This window comes from Athene noctua, chromosome 1 (genome assembly GCF_965140245.1).
Source record: "Athene noctua chromosome 1, bAthNoc1.hap1.1, whole genome shotgun sequence".
In the NCBI taxonomy this organism is placed as follows: Eukaryota; Metazoa; Chordata; class Aves; order Strigiformes; family Strigidae; genus Athene; species Athene noctua.
The window spans coordinates 85,234,920-85,250,790 of record NC_134037.1 but is presented as its reverse complement, the minus strand read 5'-3'; the positions used below and the strand labels follow the sequence as shown (position 1 = coordinate 85,250,790).

Genomic DNA, 15,871 nt, shown 5'->3' with positions numbered 1-15,871 from the left:
TCCGTGGTTGTAATTGGAAATGCTTTCGAGTCTTCCTGATAAGCTTCCTGGTGGTACTTTGGTTTCTGGAAGTTACACTTGCACTGCTGTGTCTCTTATACAGTGTTCATGCACATTATCAGCTGCTGCTGCTGCCAAGAGGCTTGTTTGTTTGTTTTTTTTCTTCTCTTCCCCCCCACCCCACCATGGGATTTTGACTAAACAGCATTAAAGGAAATCCGATGTTCTCATGCATACATACGTGGACAAATGAGCTTATGACTGTGCATGCTGGATGGCTAAAATCACTATTTTCTCTTACAAACTTCTGTTTCATGACAGTCATAGCTTCTCCTTCATCCGCACTGCCAGGATTGAGCTTTTTTATGACCTTGTAAAACAGCATCTTTTCTTCCTTGCTACTGTTGGAATATGTTTTGGGTTTTGTTGTTCCAGGAGCTATATGAGTATACTGGTTTTTCTGCTCCAAAAAGATGAATGTTCTTTGCTTTCGTTTGGTTTCCCAAGACCTCCAGCTTATGATCTCTAACCAAATCACTCTTCAGAACACTTTTTAATTAATTGCAGCCGTCTCTGCTTCCATTTTGCTTTTGCTTCTTGGCATTTTCTCCACCTATGTACAGTCTGCTCTTCATATCTACTTGACCATCCACGTTACTCAACTTCACAGTGAGGGTTTCACACATCTCTTCCAGAGAAGTTCTGGTATTGTCATGGAGTCTTTGTAGGATCTCTTGTTGGGATACCAAAAAAACCATAGGGTGATTAAAGGTGAGGGAGACTCCAAACTTGTTCAACTTCTACTGGCACCATCAATTGCCAGTGTCTGGAAAATCCTCATTCTCCCCCACAGGCATGTTTTTCTTTGCAGACAGCTTTTAAGGATTGTGCCACTAGGGGGGAAAAAATTGTCAAAATTTGGTTTGTTCCAATTTTGAAAAGTCTTGTTAGTAATGGGATATCACAAGCTCATCTTGTTCTCAGAGCAGTGGTGGCTCTGCTCCTAATGCCAAGTTTTTTTAGCTTTTGTATGATAACTGTTAAGCTGAAATTATCTAGGAGTTACGATTTAGTGCAGCAGAGAGTATAATTTAAAAGCATTTAAATTACTGGTTGGTACTTTCTGTTGTTAGCTGTGGAATTCTGTTCAGGAATTTTTCATCTGAGTCTTTCAGGACCTTTTTTGTGATTTCCTTGGGAAGTGAATTTTGCCATGTGACTGTAATGGAGATGAAGTAAGCTTTCAAAGCTCATTCACTTAAGTTACATTTTTAACTGGTGGTTTTAACTTCACTAGCAAAGGAGCCTGCTGAAAGTACAGAATATATTGAAAGTCTTGGCCTTTCAGAACAAAACTATTTGGTCCATGCTATGTATTGCTGAATAGATGCATCTTATGTGATTTGGTTTAGTTAATACACCAACAGAAGGAATATTTATCATTTGTCTCACAGTGTTTACACACACACGCACACATATATTTATATGTATTTATGTATTTATATGTGTGTGAGAGTATACGTATGGCAGCATTAATTTCTGAAATAATTTCATTGAATCAATGTGGTTACGCTACAGTTGAATTTAGCTTATTGTTCCAAATTTTCTTTTGCCAGTTAATTACATAGAAATACTGCAGTTTTACTTCGACAAAGAAGCATTTGAATAATTAAAATGCTATTTGATCCTTTCACGGAGAGAAAGTAGCTTGGTTTATCTGAATATTTTCTACTGAAAATTTAATTGGAAGATTTAGATTATTAATACAGACATTTGTGTTTGTGACATTACTTTAAATATTGGTATGAATCAGACTTGGAGCAGCACTTATCTTCTCTTACCCAGTCTGTAATACATTCAAACATACCTGTTCCATCTCTCAAGATTTTAAATCATTAGTGGTCTGTGGTTATTTAGTAAGTGGCCCTAATCGTTTCTGTATTGCACAGAGCGTGGGATTAGAGTGATGTGAGGGCCAATAACATTTTTTGGTATAGCTATTTAAGATTAAAAGGTTGGGTTTTTTTCCCCCATTAACTTTTGTAATGTAGTCTGCCTCTTTAAGCTGGTTGAAGATAGCTTTCAGAACACTGAGCAGTCCGTAACTGCCACTGACTGAGACTAGCAAGATTTGTGGATTCTTAGTGCTTATGAAAATTGGTCCAAATATCTAAAAATGTGTTCAAAATTAGCTTACTTTTGAGAACGGTGAACACCTGCTTGTGTATTTATATAATAATCAAATGCAAGTTTGACTTATATTTAGAAGACTTTTAGCATAATTGACAAGTGACAAGGTCATAAATTAGCACAGGTTGCTTGATTTGCTAACTTGCGTAAGGTTGTTTTGGAGTTTTTTTGCCTAAAATCTGGCTTTGGTTGCAGTCACTTCAAGGTGTTGAGATTGTTTGTTATAATAAAGCAAGGATCTTTTGGGGAAGCATGTTTCAAGAAGCACTTTTAAAACGTGTAAAAATTAAATCCACTTTTAAAATGGAATTTAGGGAAATTTATATTGAGAAGGATAAGTATGAACTGAAAAAAACCCAAAAACGAATTTAGCAAAGGGACTGCATGAAAGAATCATATAAAGATGAATTTGAACAACTTCTGCTCATACAGATTTTGATGGATTATTTTTTTCTTTTAGTCAAGTCATTTTTGCACATTACAATCACTGGATTTTGTGTGTATTACTATATCCTGTTTTGCTGATATTACTCGGCTATAGTGCAGTTTCACAAATTTGGAGCCTGCTGTTTCCCAGTCTCTAGTGCATCCACAATATTTATCAATATATGTGGGTTGGAACTGAAAAGCTTATGAAGTATCTCATATTAACTCTACAATTTTTTAAACCTTTCAAGAGATGACACGAATAAGGAAGAAGATGAAGATGAAGAAGAAGCAGAGGAGGAGGATGAGGAGGAGGAGGAGGAAGAAGACAACAATAACAATGAGGAAGAAGAATTTGAATGCTATCCACCAGGCATGAAAGTCCAAGTGCGGTATGGAAGAGGGAAAAATCAAAAAATGTATGAAGCTAGTATTAAAGATTCTGACATCGAAGGTGGAGAAGTCCTTTACTTGGTGCACTACTGTGGATGGAACGTGAGGTAACTTGAGTTTTAGCTAGTGATTACTTCTTGAATTACCTCTAAAATACACTTGTGTATTTTAAAAAACTAAATGAATAGACATCTGGAGTCCTAAACTTTCAGTATTGGTGTTCTGTGAAGGTCATTGTACTGTATGAAACTATTAGATTTTTAACACTGTATAAATGCAGTACTTTAGTTACTTAGAAAATCATCTTAAAATTACTTGTTCAAAGAAGGCTTCCTTCATTCCCCATCTTATTTTTATCTCTCCATACAAGTGACAGCTCACTCTTACACAAATTCCTCCTCTGGCTCTCTTTAAGCCGATTTTATCTCATACAATATTTGAATAGTGCACTTAGCTGAGTCTGTATAGACATGCTTCTCAGCAAAGCAGAGAGTACATTAGCAGTATGGTATTTAACAAGAGAAGTACAAGATTCTTAGTGGCAAATTAGTGTGCAGCAAATAATTGCATTTCATTCAGATCTGATTTCCATCCCTTCCCATCCCTCCTTCCCCCATGGCTGCTTCAAGCTTCCAAACAAGACTCTTCTTAGCCTAGTGGCTTCATATGCTTTTCTTAATGTATGCAGGAGTATATGCTTTTTATTGCTTTAATCTAGCATTAATAGAAATAAGTTGAAGTATTAATATATTTTTGCCCTTTCAGATCACTTGTTTTGTCATTTAAAACTTGAAGCAACTTTGAAAATAGTAAACTACGGCTTCTGAGTGGCTTTTAAGCCATTTACCAAGTCGCCTGCTTTTTTCCTCAATGTATCTGGTCATTGTCCTCGGCTGTCATCTTTTAAACTTTATTACTGTGTTTATAGATCTTTAAAAAAAAAATGTTTGAGGCAAATCTGCTGTACTTCCTATGTTTTTTTATTTTTCCTCTTCTGGAAAATCTGAGGCTCTTGTGACCTTCTTCTGTCATCTGGACTTTGATAACCATCCTACCTCTGACCAAGAGGGCAGGACAAATCTCATTTACTCCGTGCCAGCAAGATCTGCTAGCAAAGGTCACAATTACAGAAGCATGATACTTATCTCCCTCCCTTGAATACACCTCTTTGCATCTAGGCCTGGTGATTTCCAGGACCATCTAAGCCACTGCTGAGGTGGAATGTGTCAATATTTCTGGTTTTGATGTTGATCTTCTGTAGAATTTTGATCTAGATACATAGCAATCTACTGGAACATGATCTTTCACATAAGCTGTCTTCAGGCAACATTTGTAAGCGTAGTGGACTATGAAATTAAGATACTAGGGGGAGATGCAGCCTGCTCAAGATGGGATTTGGATTGTGACTAGCACTTTGGTCATTACTGGGGAGGACTTCCTTATGAGCGTAAATTGCTGAAATTTGCATCCTACTTGCTGAGGATTACTGTGTGCCATTCCAAGAGTTTTCTTGCTTTTAAACTCTTGTTTTGGAGTTTACATGTAAACACAGAATTTTTTTAGTGAGTATTATGCTATTTTACATGCTATGACATGAGATGATCAGAGTTTTATTTGAGCAGTACTGCTTTAAATCTGAGGAAAGGAGAAGTGAAAAATGAGCCTTCACCTTGGAGATCCCAGCACCCTGGTTCTTAAAGGAGAAATCAAGATTCTGTGTTTTGAACTCTGCATTTTAAACAAATATGTGGATATCAGACATAATTTCTGTGACTAGGATATATTTGATAAGAAAAGTGTTTTTAGTAAACTTGCACTCATTTGAGATGTGAGGAGAATCATTTGGTCTTTCTGGCAGCAGGACTTGCATTTATATTCTTACCTGGTGTTTCAAAAGCCTCTGAAAGGGGTTGGGAGAGTAGGATTCTTCACTGAAAAAGGTAACAGTGATTGAGATTTAGCTATGAGTCTGTGTGTGGACTGCTAAATGTGGCTAATTGGTTTTAATTCAAGTGAAATTACTTGAAGTTTTGGATTTGACAGTAAGAGTGGGTAAGCCTGAGTTTAAGGCAACATCTGAATGTTTTGGTGTGTTAATATTGTGGAGACAAGTCTTGTATGATGTAGTGACTTGATTTGGCTTTTAGTCAGTCACAACCTGGAAAAATAACTGCTTTACTTGGATAGGTAGCAGTTCCCTCCTCTCTTTATTCATTGTAGTTTACGTTTAGCAGGGACAAGTACTGTAACATTAAGTCATGGGATGTACTGAACTAGGATTTTTCTGATCATCCAAGATTTTTCTAATTCTGTTATTCTCCTACCCCTTAAAGCTGACTTTCCTGCTTTTCCTTTTGATCAGTATGCCATTTAAATGGCCTGTTCTTTATACCATAAGTCTAAGCAGGAATCCTAAATAACTGCTAATGTTTCTTGTCACAAGGTAACTTCAGTATCTGGAATTCAGAGTAATAGTGTGAGTGTGTGTGTGTGCGCGCACATGTGCATGCCCTGGGGTACTTGGAATGGAATTTGGTAAACTTGATATTCATCTTAGTATTTTTTAAACACTCTGGAACCAGTGACACTAACCACTGTGGAACTTTTTCTTTTTAAAAAAAAGTAAATAGATAATAGAGAAATGGAATATAGCTTAGCAGCATTGTACAGCTGCACTACTTTATGCTAAAGGATGTTGGTATTAGCTCCTGAGATTCAGGTGATATGTGTCTCTGGTAAAGGTAGAGAATTGTACTGTTCAGTGGAGCCTCACTTGTAGTGAAAGGAAATGGTAAAAATTCCTACCCTGTTGGAGAGAACTGTTTACATTGCCACGTGTTAACCAGAAAAAGCTCATGAGAGAAACTGTATTTCTTCTAACAGGCCAAGCCATATTCTGAATTATATGTGCTTTATGTGGAACTAAAACTTCCCTGGGGCCCACAGTGCCAGTTCCTTCTGTCATAACTTTAATTTTCAGCTGCCAGTGCAAAGAAAAGTTCATTGTATAAATGTTTGAGGTGAATTTCTTCTGCAGTATGTTCCCAGTAATTAAAGACAGAGTGCATATTCAAAAAGAGCTTAGATTGTTCTAACTCTGTGTTGTATGGTACAATATCATAAGACATGTTATTCTTGAATGTTTCAAGTGTTTAAAACTAAGAGTTACTATTTTCAACATTTCTTTCTTTACCTCAGAAATCTGAATGTGAAAGTTCTAATTTCTGTCTTGGTTTGTTTGAAGCATTAACAGTGTACAAATTTTATACTTAACAGTTAACCACTGTAATGAAAGGAACATATGTTGCCAAATTTCAGTTTCTTGAGACTAGTGTATGTCATGGGGGGGGAGTATTATGAAAAAATAAACGGAACAAAAAAAAATCAGAGTCCTCATTGAATATTCCAGTATTTGGTTATAAGACTAAATCTCTTCCTTCTTTGATCACAGCCAAAGAAAACATTTGTTTCTTCCTTGTTAGCAGATAGACAGTACACTGGAACTTTCAGTGAATTGCCCAGGCTTGCTAGTTCTTGTGGTCACTTGTCTTCCTGAGAAAGTGGTACCTTTTCTGGTATCAATCTAGAGGCTGGATAAGTACACTTTCTTCCTTGTTTCCCCTCTGGTACTTCTGTGGAGGATTCACTATGCAATCTCTGAGAATATGTTGTGGTTTATTTTAACCTGCAATCAGTAAACATGAATGTAATAAAATCAGTATATACTCTTATGCAAAGTGCCAATTATTTTTTCTGCTATGTAAATATTAATTTAATTCTTCCTTTTTTCCTTCCTTCTCATTCACATGCACCTTTCTGACAGACATTCATTTTAACCAGTGAGTTTAAAAGCATAAAAGTTTTTCTCCTTACTGGCTCATCTTTGTCTTCATTTTGGTAAGGCAAAGGGGATGTGTCTTCTGAGGGCATTCCAGCTTATCATATGAAGCCTTATTTAAAAAACAATAATTTCTTTATCAATCACTCAGTTCTCAAACAAGTCCGTGCAAACTCTTTTAAGGAACACCTTCCCATCTTACCTCCTTCCTCTCCACAACTAGCTGCTCACTTTAGGGAGTTGAGGTAAGCAAGTGTGAAAGACAGCACTGCAGTAAAGTGTGAAAGACCCACTGCAGGGTCTTCTGGAAGCATGTACTTCTTGTAATGAGAGCCAATGAACTTTCATAAAGCTCTTGTTTTTCTTTTGTTTTGTGAACAGACTGTCTAAAGCAAGATTAGTGATGAAGCAAGTTTTCCTATTTTAATAAGGTGCAGTTCTATAAAATAATACTCTAGTGTCAGTCACAACCACTGTTCAGATGCAGCTTGACATGGGGTGTGCTCACTCTGCAGCTTTCAGGGTGCTTCTCTGTCATGCAGTAGAGGAGAATGTAACTTAGGGTAGGTTGTCAGCAGTGGCTTGGGATGTATCCCTTTTGCAGGATCTGTTTCAGCCTGGGGTCCAGTTGTTGCAGGTTTGGGCAAACCATACGTATCTGATATGTGAGTAGTGAAAGGAGCTGTGCCATGCAAAGGTGTGAAGTGTGGGTGTCTGATTCCTTGAGAGGAATTAGCCTGTGATGCTGGGCCTCCTTGCAGGGTCTGACTGCAGTTTCAGGTGTGGTCAGGAGTAGAGCAGGATGTGCTCTGGCCAGGAAATGTGGCTGTCACACATAAGTTTTCAATTTGTGCTCCTTGAAATGAGTAGTTGTGACCACTGCTTCTAATATATAACATTTAAGACCCTGTGGTATCTACAGATACTGTCTCAAGATTCTGCACTTCCTCTCCTTCACTTCAGTATGCCCTCTAGTCTATCAACTGTTGCTCCAACAGGCATTACAATTACTTTGAATCGCAGACAGTATATGCAGTGTGCAGACTTTGCACAGGGGGAAGATTGCTCTGTTACTGGATATGCGTAGAACAAGCAAATACAAATTCTGTATTATAGTAACGTGGTTGAGGCAGAAAGGATGATGTCAGAATAATTGCTTTTCACCATGTATTTGTCCAGTCCTATTGCTTTTTCCTGAGCACATTCGGACCTAGTGAAATACTCTTACATTTATGTGGGTTGTAAAGTCCATTTGATAGTCTGCTTAGCAGTATTCCTTCTGGAAAGCACCTCTTTGACTCTAAGAATGATTACTTCAAATAGGGTTTCCCACAGTCTCACAAAATATGGGATTTGTCCATACTGGAATGTACTCTGCAGAGTTGTATTTCAGTTTCAGAGAGAAATCTGAGCCTGTTCACCTACATGTCACCTGGTAATAGTACAGTTACAGCTGTATCTACAGCAGTATAGGTAATCTTATATGTTGTAGTCTGCCTGGTCTGCTGCTAGATTTTGTGATTTTTGTCACGTTGAGGGGGGGAAAAAAACCCCAAGAAATTGTTTTGGCAAACGGTTTTTCAGAGACTACTACTGCTTCATTTTTCACTGTATTATTATGTGAAATATAAGTTAATAAATGCATTATTTGGCTTCTAGAATTCCTTGCATGAGTCTTAACTTACAATATACAGGAAAGCAAGTTGTAAACTTGCATATTTTTCTCTCATCCTTTTTAATTTCTGTGTCAATATTGTAGATAGAATTGGCAGTAGTTGCAAAGAAGCTGAATTGAGTCTGTATTAGCAGTCGTCGTATATCGAAATGGTAGCCCATAACATGGTCATGAGTGCATTGTGTTTGGCTCCGTTTTGTACTAGTTGTCTGAGTGTGTATGGCTTTTCTGTTTGGTTGGTTGGGTATTTTTATTTAAAGTTGGGTTCTTTGCATCTGTTTTCATGTTTACCTAGGGGGATCAGAGTTTGTGTGGCTGTACATTGAGGCAAAAGTTAATGCATACTAATTTTTAACTGACCTATTTCTTATTCAGACAGTTCTTGAATTCACAGTTGAAGTAGGATAGCAGATTATGCTTATTGGGAAAAAAAAAGTGAATTGATTCTTGAGGTTTTTCAGAAATACACAAACTGACAAGTACAGTACCATAGTTACAGTATATTCTTACTAAGAATGTATTTCTCTGGTCTTGAATTTGTATTTAAAAGGTCCAGCCTTAGATAATAAGACAACTGTTGTTAATATTTTAGTGCTATTTAGTATGTTTTTGTCTAGTATCATACTGGTATAAAATGGAAACCTTTAACTGAAAACTAATAGAAAAGTGTTAGTGTCAAATATCACTTTGCAGACACTCGGGCTCAAAAGAGTTTATTTTTGTTAACCGGTCACATTTTATGTAGTTGTAATAGTTTATTGTTAAGGTTTTACAGTATATGTTCAAAGTATACCTCTTGGAGATCCACATAGAATTAATTTGGTAATTTGTTTTACCTGTATATGTGGATTTCTTGCTGTTCAGTGCAGACTGGAAAAATACTGGCTTTCAATCCTACCTATCAGTGTGAAAAACCTTTGTCCTATATGTCCCAGCATATGAAGAACTGAACTTTAGCAGAAACTTCACTGAAAAGTACACAAATGATGACTTTATTCAAATTCCAATTCAGTTTTTTATATGGCTAATAATTTTCTTTTTCCTCCATTAATTTCTCCTGTGATGATGTTTATCTGCTTAAAAACATAAATGTGTACAATTTTTGTTTGCTTTTAGGTATGATGAATGGATAAAGGCAGACAAGATAGTGAGACCAGCTGATAAAAATGTACCAAAAATCAAGCATCGAAAGAAAATAAAGGTAGTTTCTCTCCCTTTTTCTCCCTAACTTTGGTATAATATATTCTTAAGTATTCCCCACTCTCCAGACCCTCCCCTTTTCATTGGCCTAAAAACGCTTGACAGTAAAAGTGACTTCCTAGCCTTTTAAAAACTAAAACTTTTTTCATCAAGGTTTTACTTTGTCACTTCAGGGTGGGGAGGGGAAACTTCTCTTTCCTTTTTTCTTATATTTTTTAATGAAATTTATGTATGCATGTATAAGAAGGATCCTTTTTATCATCAGTGGTGAGAGCCAGCTCTGGGGGGTGAAATTTGTGAGCTCCCTCTGCTGATTCTGGAGAGCAAACCTATGACTAGACCATGTGTATATGACTATTGTTTTATTTCATAGCATTTCTTTCAAAATTCATTCTTTTTAAACTGATATTTAGGCTTAGGTTATGATATATTCCGTGGGCAGTGGGATGTAAGGAAGCTTTTCCTTCTGCTATAGATGTAAGTGCTGCTCCTGCCCTGCCCCGGTACCATGGTCCCTTTGGAACCTGAATCATTGTGACAGAGCAGGGTGTCATAGCCCTGCCCTGCCGCTGCTGAGCCTGGCATCCTGCAGTGCTGCTGCTCCTACAGCTCTGGCTGTGTTCACTTTCCCATTTGTTTCAGTGGTGAGAAAGTTCCCGTTGTCAGTATAAATGTCTTGGTATGGGTGTAGAAATGTATTTGTAATCTTTTAAACAAAGAGGAAAGCTTCCTTCTACAGGTTACTGTTTAAGATAACTGTAGGCATTGCTTAACTGTAATCTATGTTAAGATGTATGCTCAAATGAGAAGAGTTTTTATCTTTTCTTTCACATAGAATAAAACTGACAAAGAGAAGGAAGAGAAGTATTCTCCTAAAAACTGTAAACTGCGCCGTTTGTCAAAACCACCCTTTCACACCAGCACATCACCAGAGACTGGGTCCAAACTAGACAGCACTGAAGCCAAAAATACTGAACAAGCTCCGGTTAAATCAATAGAAATTACTTCTATCATTAATGGGCTACAAGGTATTGTACTTAAACTTTTTCTAGTTCTGTAAATGGCCTTTATAAACAGTAGTAAACTACAATGTAGAACATCTGATGCAACTGTACACTTGAGTCTGTCTGGCTAATTATAACGTCATCTTCAGAAATAACCCTTGGATGAAAACTACTCAGTTTTTGAAAACGGGTATTGTGGATTCAGTGTATGTTAACAGTCTTAAGAATTATATCCTTAGTTTTGCCATCCTTTTTTTGTTTGATACACAGCAAAGCATTTTTGCTTCCTAGATTATTTCTAAATTTTTCATTTTTGATTTCTGTAACTTTTAGGACCCGTGGTTGTTTTTTTTTTTTTTCCTTGAAAAATGGAATTAATAAAGCTAGGTTTCCTATCAGCATGTTTGTTGTTCCTAACATTGTTTTCCTCTTCCCACACATTTACAGCAGCATTATAATAACTAGTTGCTTCCCTTCATCCTTACTTTAGTGCGTGACTCCAGAAAAAGAAATCATATATAGTATAGATAGTTTGGATAACCACCAATTTTTGTGAAATCTGTATGAATTTAATTATCTTTCAGACTTACTCGAACTTGGATAGCATTTGCCACTGGATTTCAAATTTGTAGGTAGAACAACAGTCAACATAATCTATTAAACTTAGTTTCCTTAGGAAATGAGAAACAAGTAATTAGCAATGATGATAATGACACTATTATTAGTGCTATAATTAATCTGTAATTAACTTCTGATTACAAAAGCACAATTTGATATACACCCTCTTATATTTTGGAAAGCTAAATGTTTTCCATATTATATAATTAATTTCCAGAAATGCTTTTAATTGTATGCTATTCTTTTATTGTTTAAGTCCACATAGATTCATGCTGGGGATTAATTTTTTTCCCCGTTACTTGTGGGTTTTTGGTTTTAAGTATGAAAGGCTTTAATGTCTTAACAATTTTGTTTTCCTCCTATTTTGGAACTGCTCTCAAAACTACAGGTTTTTCTTCCTAAACTGGAATGATTAATGCTATTGTATTCATCTTTTCTTTGAAGGGCACAGCGAAGTAAATAGGTTGAGAGGAAAACTTGATGGACCTGATTTTTGGTTGTTTTTCTGAATGTGGTGGTCTTGGCTTTTATTTCAAATGGCAAATTTTAATACCTCTTATAATAGCAGTGTAGTTTTGTTCCTCTAAGGTATGAGAAAGGCAAGTCCATTTTAAGTGATAGAGTTCTTGGATCTTTAGGCTCAAATATCTATCATAAATGTTTAATTAGAAAAAAGCAAACAACATTAAAAGGGTTGTGTAAAGCTTGCTTTCAGATTGAGTTTTAGAGTAGAATTTAAGATCCTGCCTGTCTTAAATAAACCAAGAACATATGAGGCAACATTTCTTAAGGTATTTTGTCCTGTACACCTCTTCTCTCTGTTAGTGTGCTGTTCACTTATGTTCATCGTATTTCAGTAAACCTTTATTAAAAAAGTTAATTCACCTTTGATCACTTCCGTGAATTTTATTGATAGTAATGGGTTTTTTTCTCATTGGTTACATGATCATATTTAAAGAGGTGGTGAGTTTTAGTGAGGAATTGAGAATGAAATATGGGAAGTAGAATGAGAAGAGTTAAACTAGCTATGCCAACAAAAATGAGTGAGTTACAAATCAAGGAGTTAGCTATATATTTGAGCCAGTTCTCATTGTTTCTCCTTGTATCCATATCTTTTCCCATTGGATGGGCTTGTTGTTGATTCCTTCTTCATTATATCTTTGTTCTTCTTTTCTCAGTTTCTTTATTCTTGACTCTGAGTTTTGTTACTATTGTCCTGCACTTATTATTCATATATTTCTCCAAGTGCCTTTCATGATTGCTTTCACTTCCTTTTTCCAGGCTGGTCATCAGGTTGCTTTGTAAGAGATTATCCACTGTCTTTGATGTTGTTCTGTCCTTTTATACTGTGGATTCTCCAGGGAAAATACCCTTTCTCTTCTGGGCTTTGGAAAAAGGGCAGATAATGGTAGTATTTGTAACCCATAAGAAATATTTAGAGTTTTTATGTTAAGCACATCTTTCAATTTCTGATTTGGTTAATTAGAAGTTTATATTTTATGGATTGATGGACTCTATGCTTTTTCCACCTCTTCAAAAATTCCTGAAGATGTACTGTATAATTAAGAATTTTCCTAGTTCCTAATCTAGCCCTTATACCTTCTAATAGAACAGGGAATAAATTTTTGAGGTCTTCAGGAGGTACCATTTAAAATATATACTACTAGAGATCCGTGTAGCATGTGTTCATATCTGTACAGTTTTCTTTAGTTGCTTTTTTTTAAGAATTCTTTGTAACCAGAATCAAGACAAACTTTTCTTGTTTTGTGTTTTTTGTTTTTGTTTTTTTTAATTTATTTTTAATCAGCTTCTGAAAGTTCTGATGATAGTGAACAGGAAGATGACCAAAGTGCCCTGAATGTACATGCTGATGGCAAAGAGGAATCTCAGCATGAAGCTGTAAGCCAAGATAAAAATGAACTTTGTCTAAAAGAAGAACAAAGTGGTTCATCCCTCCCAGAAGAAACTAAAACTCTGACAGACGTAGTAGTGCCCAAGTCAGGATCCAAATCCCCTGAAAGACTGCGAAAAGAGATGGAAGAGTTATATGAAGATACTGACTCTGATGGAGAAGACGAAGCCACAAAGAAGAGAAAGGATGTGAAAAAGGAGGTAGTGGATAAAATAGCAAAACCACAGGTAAAACGTGGTAAACGAAGATACTGTGTTGCAGAGGAATCTTTAAAGACTGTGTCACCTAATAGAAAGGATGAGAAGTCCAAGAACAAAGACTCGCTTAGTTTAGAAAACAGCAGTAACAGTTCCTCGGATGAAGACGAGGAAGACAAATCTAAAGTGAAAATCACTCCAACTAAAAAGTACAATGGACTAGAGGAGAAAAGGAAGTCTTTACGGACAAGTACTTTCTATTCAGGATTTTCTGAAGTGGGAGAGAAAAGAATAAAGCTTCTCAATAACTCTGATGAAAGGCTTCAGAACACCAGAGCAAAGGATCGAAAAGATGTCTGGTCAAGTATTCAGGGACAATGGCCAAAGAAAACACTGAAGGAACTGTTCTCAGACTCTGACACAGAAGCTGCTGCCTCCCCTCCACATGCTGCTCCTGAGGATGCTGCAGCAGAGGAGCAGCTTCAGACTCTTGCAGAAGAAGACATTTCTTTGCCTAGCTCTGAACTTGAAAAATCTTTGCCAGCTAGTGTGGACGTTAAACCTGTTGAGGAGAAACCCACTGAAGTGGGTGAAAAGAAAGTTGAATTTCCAAGCAGTGGCAGTAATTCAGTGCTAAATACTCCTCCTACAACTCCTGAGTCACCTTCATCTATAACCGTAACGGAGTCCAGTAGACATCAGTCCAGTGTCACTGTCTCTGAGATGCTGCCACCAAATCAAGAAGAGATACGAAGCATTAAAAGTGAAACAGATAGCACAATAGAGGTGGACAGTGTGGCAGGCGAGCTGCAAGACCTCCAGTCTGAGGGAAATATTTCTCCAACAGGTTTTGATGCCAGCGTCAGCTCCAGTAGTAGTAATCAACCAGAACCAGAGCATACTGAAAAAGGTAAAAGGAAAGAGTAAACAGAGCTGTCTTCAACCTACCCAGCTCTCATTTTAGCATTGCTGATATATTTTCATTCTGTTATGGTTACACTGCTGGAAAGTTAGTTGGAAGAAGTAGTAGCCTGCTGTTTACTTCAAATGTGTGAAAATGGCATAATCATCTAGTGAATAAAATATAATTTGCCAGGAAGTTTCTTGGCCTTTCATTAGGAATTGTGATGATTTCAGTGCAGAATAAAGTATATAAAAATAAAGTTTATACTGGACCTAGCAAGAAAAGCCCAGAGCAAACTGTAATACATTGTATAAGGAATATTTATCATAGCAAGATGGATAACTTTGAGAACCTTGCTTACAAGTAGAAGATACTGTTTCTTACATAACATTTTGATTCTTCGTAAGCCATTTATTTGAGGGGGAGAAAGTGCCAGTTATTGCATGCTCAGGCAACCATTTCGAACTTGCATCTTATGAAATTAATGTTTTTAAAAAATACAAGTCAAGCTGATAACAATCATTGACCTTATTAGCCATGTTTCACTTTCAGATATGATTCTGCAGATTGAAGTTCCTATCCTGAGACCACTAGAAAATAGGGGATAATAAACACTGCCATCACTTGTGCAGGTGATGTCAGTGTACTGCTGCCTGCTTTTTTTTTCAAGTCTGGACCCAAAAGCTTTTTTTGTGAAAGTCACTGGCTCTTTTAGAGTTCCATCAAAAGTACAGCTACTTTCACTGTGTTAAAGTGCCTAAAAATTATTAATATAAATTTTAAAAATATGTATCTGAATATAATCCTGAGATGACAGAACTGATTTCTTCATCTCAACATGTTCCAGTTGATAACTGAATTTTTTCAAAATGCCCTTAATGTGTGTTACAGTCATCGTTCTGTTTGAGTTTTTCTGTTGAAAGAATGCAACAAAATGTGTTTTCTTAAACAGAGGAGAGAGTTTGGAAGAGGTAAATATGTAGCACTCAGTAAATACTCCTGTATTGCTTTGTTAATTATATATGTGTAGGTTTAGAACTTTGTTTGCTTTTTTATATAAAAGAAAATTGCCACATGAAAAAAGTTTTACACTATTGCACAATACTACTTTTACATGCATTAGACTTTAACTTCCTCTTTGATTTTGTCAGCAAGCTGCCTGTTTTAGAAAATGGGGTTTCTTAATTTAAAATGGTTTTATTACAGGGGTCATTTTTAATCTGTAAATCAGGTGGTTGTGGAACAACATTTGAACAACTCCTAAAATTTGCTTTTTTAACAGGTGTACTAGAGTTCTTTTATCTTCCTTTTCCACTTTTCCCCCTTGTAATCACAAATACCAGTAGACTTTTTCCTTTGTTTTTTGTTTGCCTTTTTTGTTGCTTTTTTTAACTTTATCTACGTTTTTTTTTAAATACTTTCAATTAATGTAATTACTGATCACAAGTGATAGTTCCAGTTTTTTCTCACAGCTTCCAAGTGCAACAGGCTTTTTTGAACATTTTTCAGTTCCA

The 15,871-nt window shown here is 36.3% G+C and overlaps 1 protein-coding gene across 5 annotated transcripts in view; it reads left to right on the top strand.

The window, feature by feature from the left end:
- Positions 1 to 15,871, top strand: part of ARID4B (AT-rich interaction domain 4B) — a 92,924-nt gene that overhangs the window by 69,116 nt on the left and 7,937 nt on the right. For 3 of the 5 annotated variants that reach the window (XM_074896758.1, XM_074896755.1, XM_074896757.1), the window contains exons 17-20: positions 2,868 to 3,116; positions 9,639 to 9,723; positions 10,558 to 10,750; positions 13,152 to 14,363. In XM_074896758.1, coding sequence (XP_074752859.1) covers positions 2,868 to 3,116; positions 9,639 to 9,723; positions 10,558 to 10,750; positions 13,152 to 14,363 — 1,739 coding nt within the window. The remainder of the gene's footprint in view (positions 1 to 2,867; positions 3,117 to 9,638; positions 9,724 to 10,557; positions 10,751 to 13,151; positions 14,364 to 15,871) is intronic. The other 2 variants (XM_074896760.1, XM_074896759.1) reach the window with 1 other exon arrangement.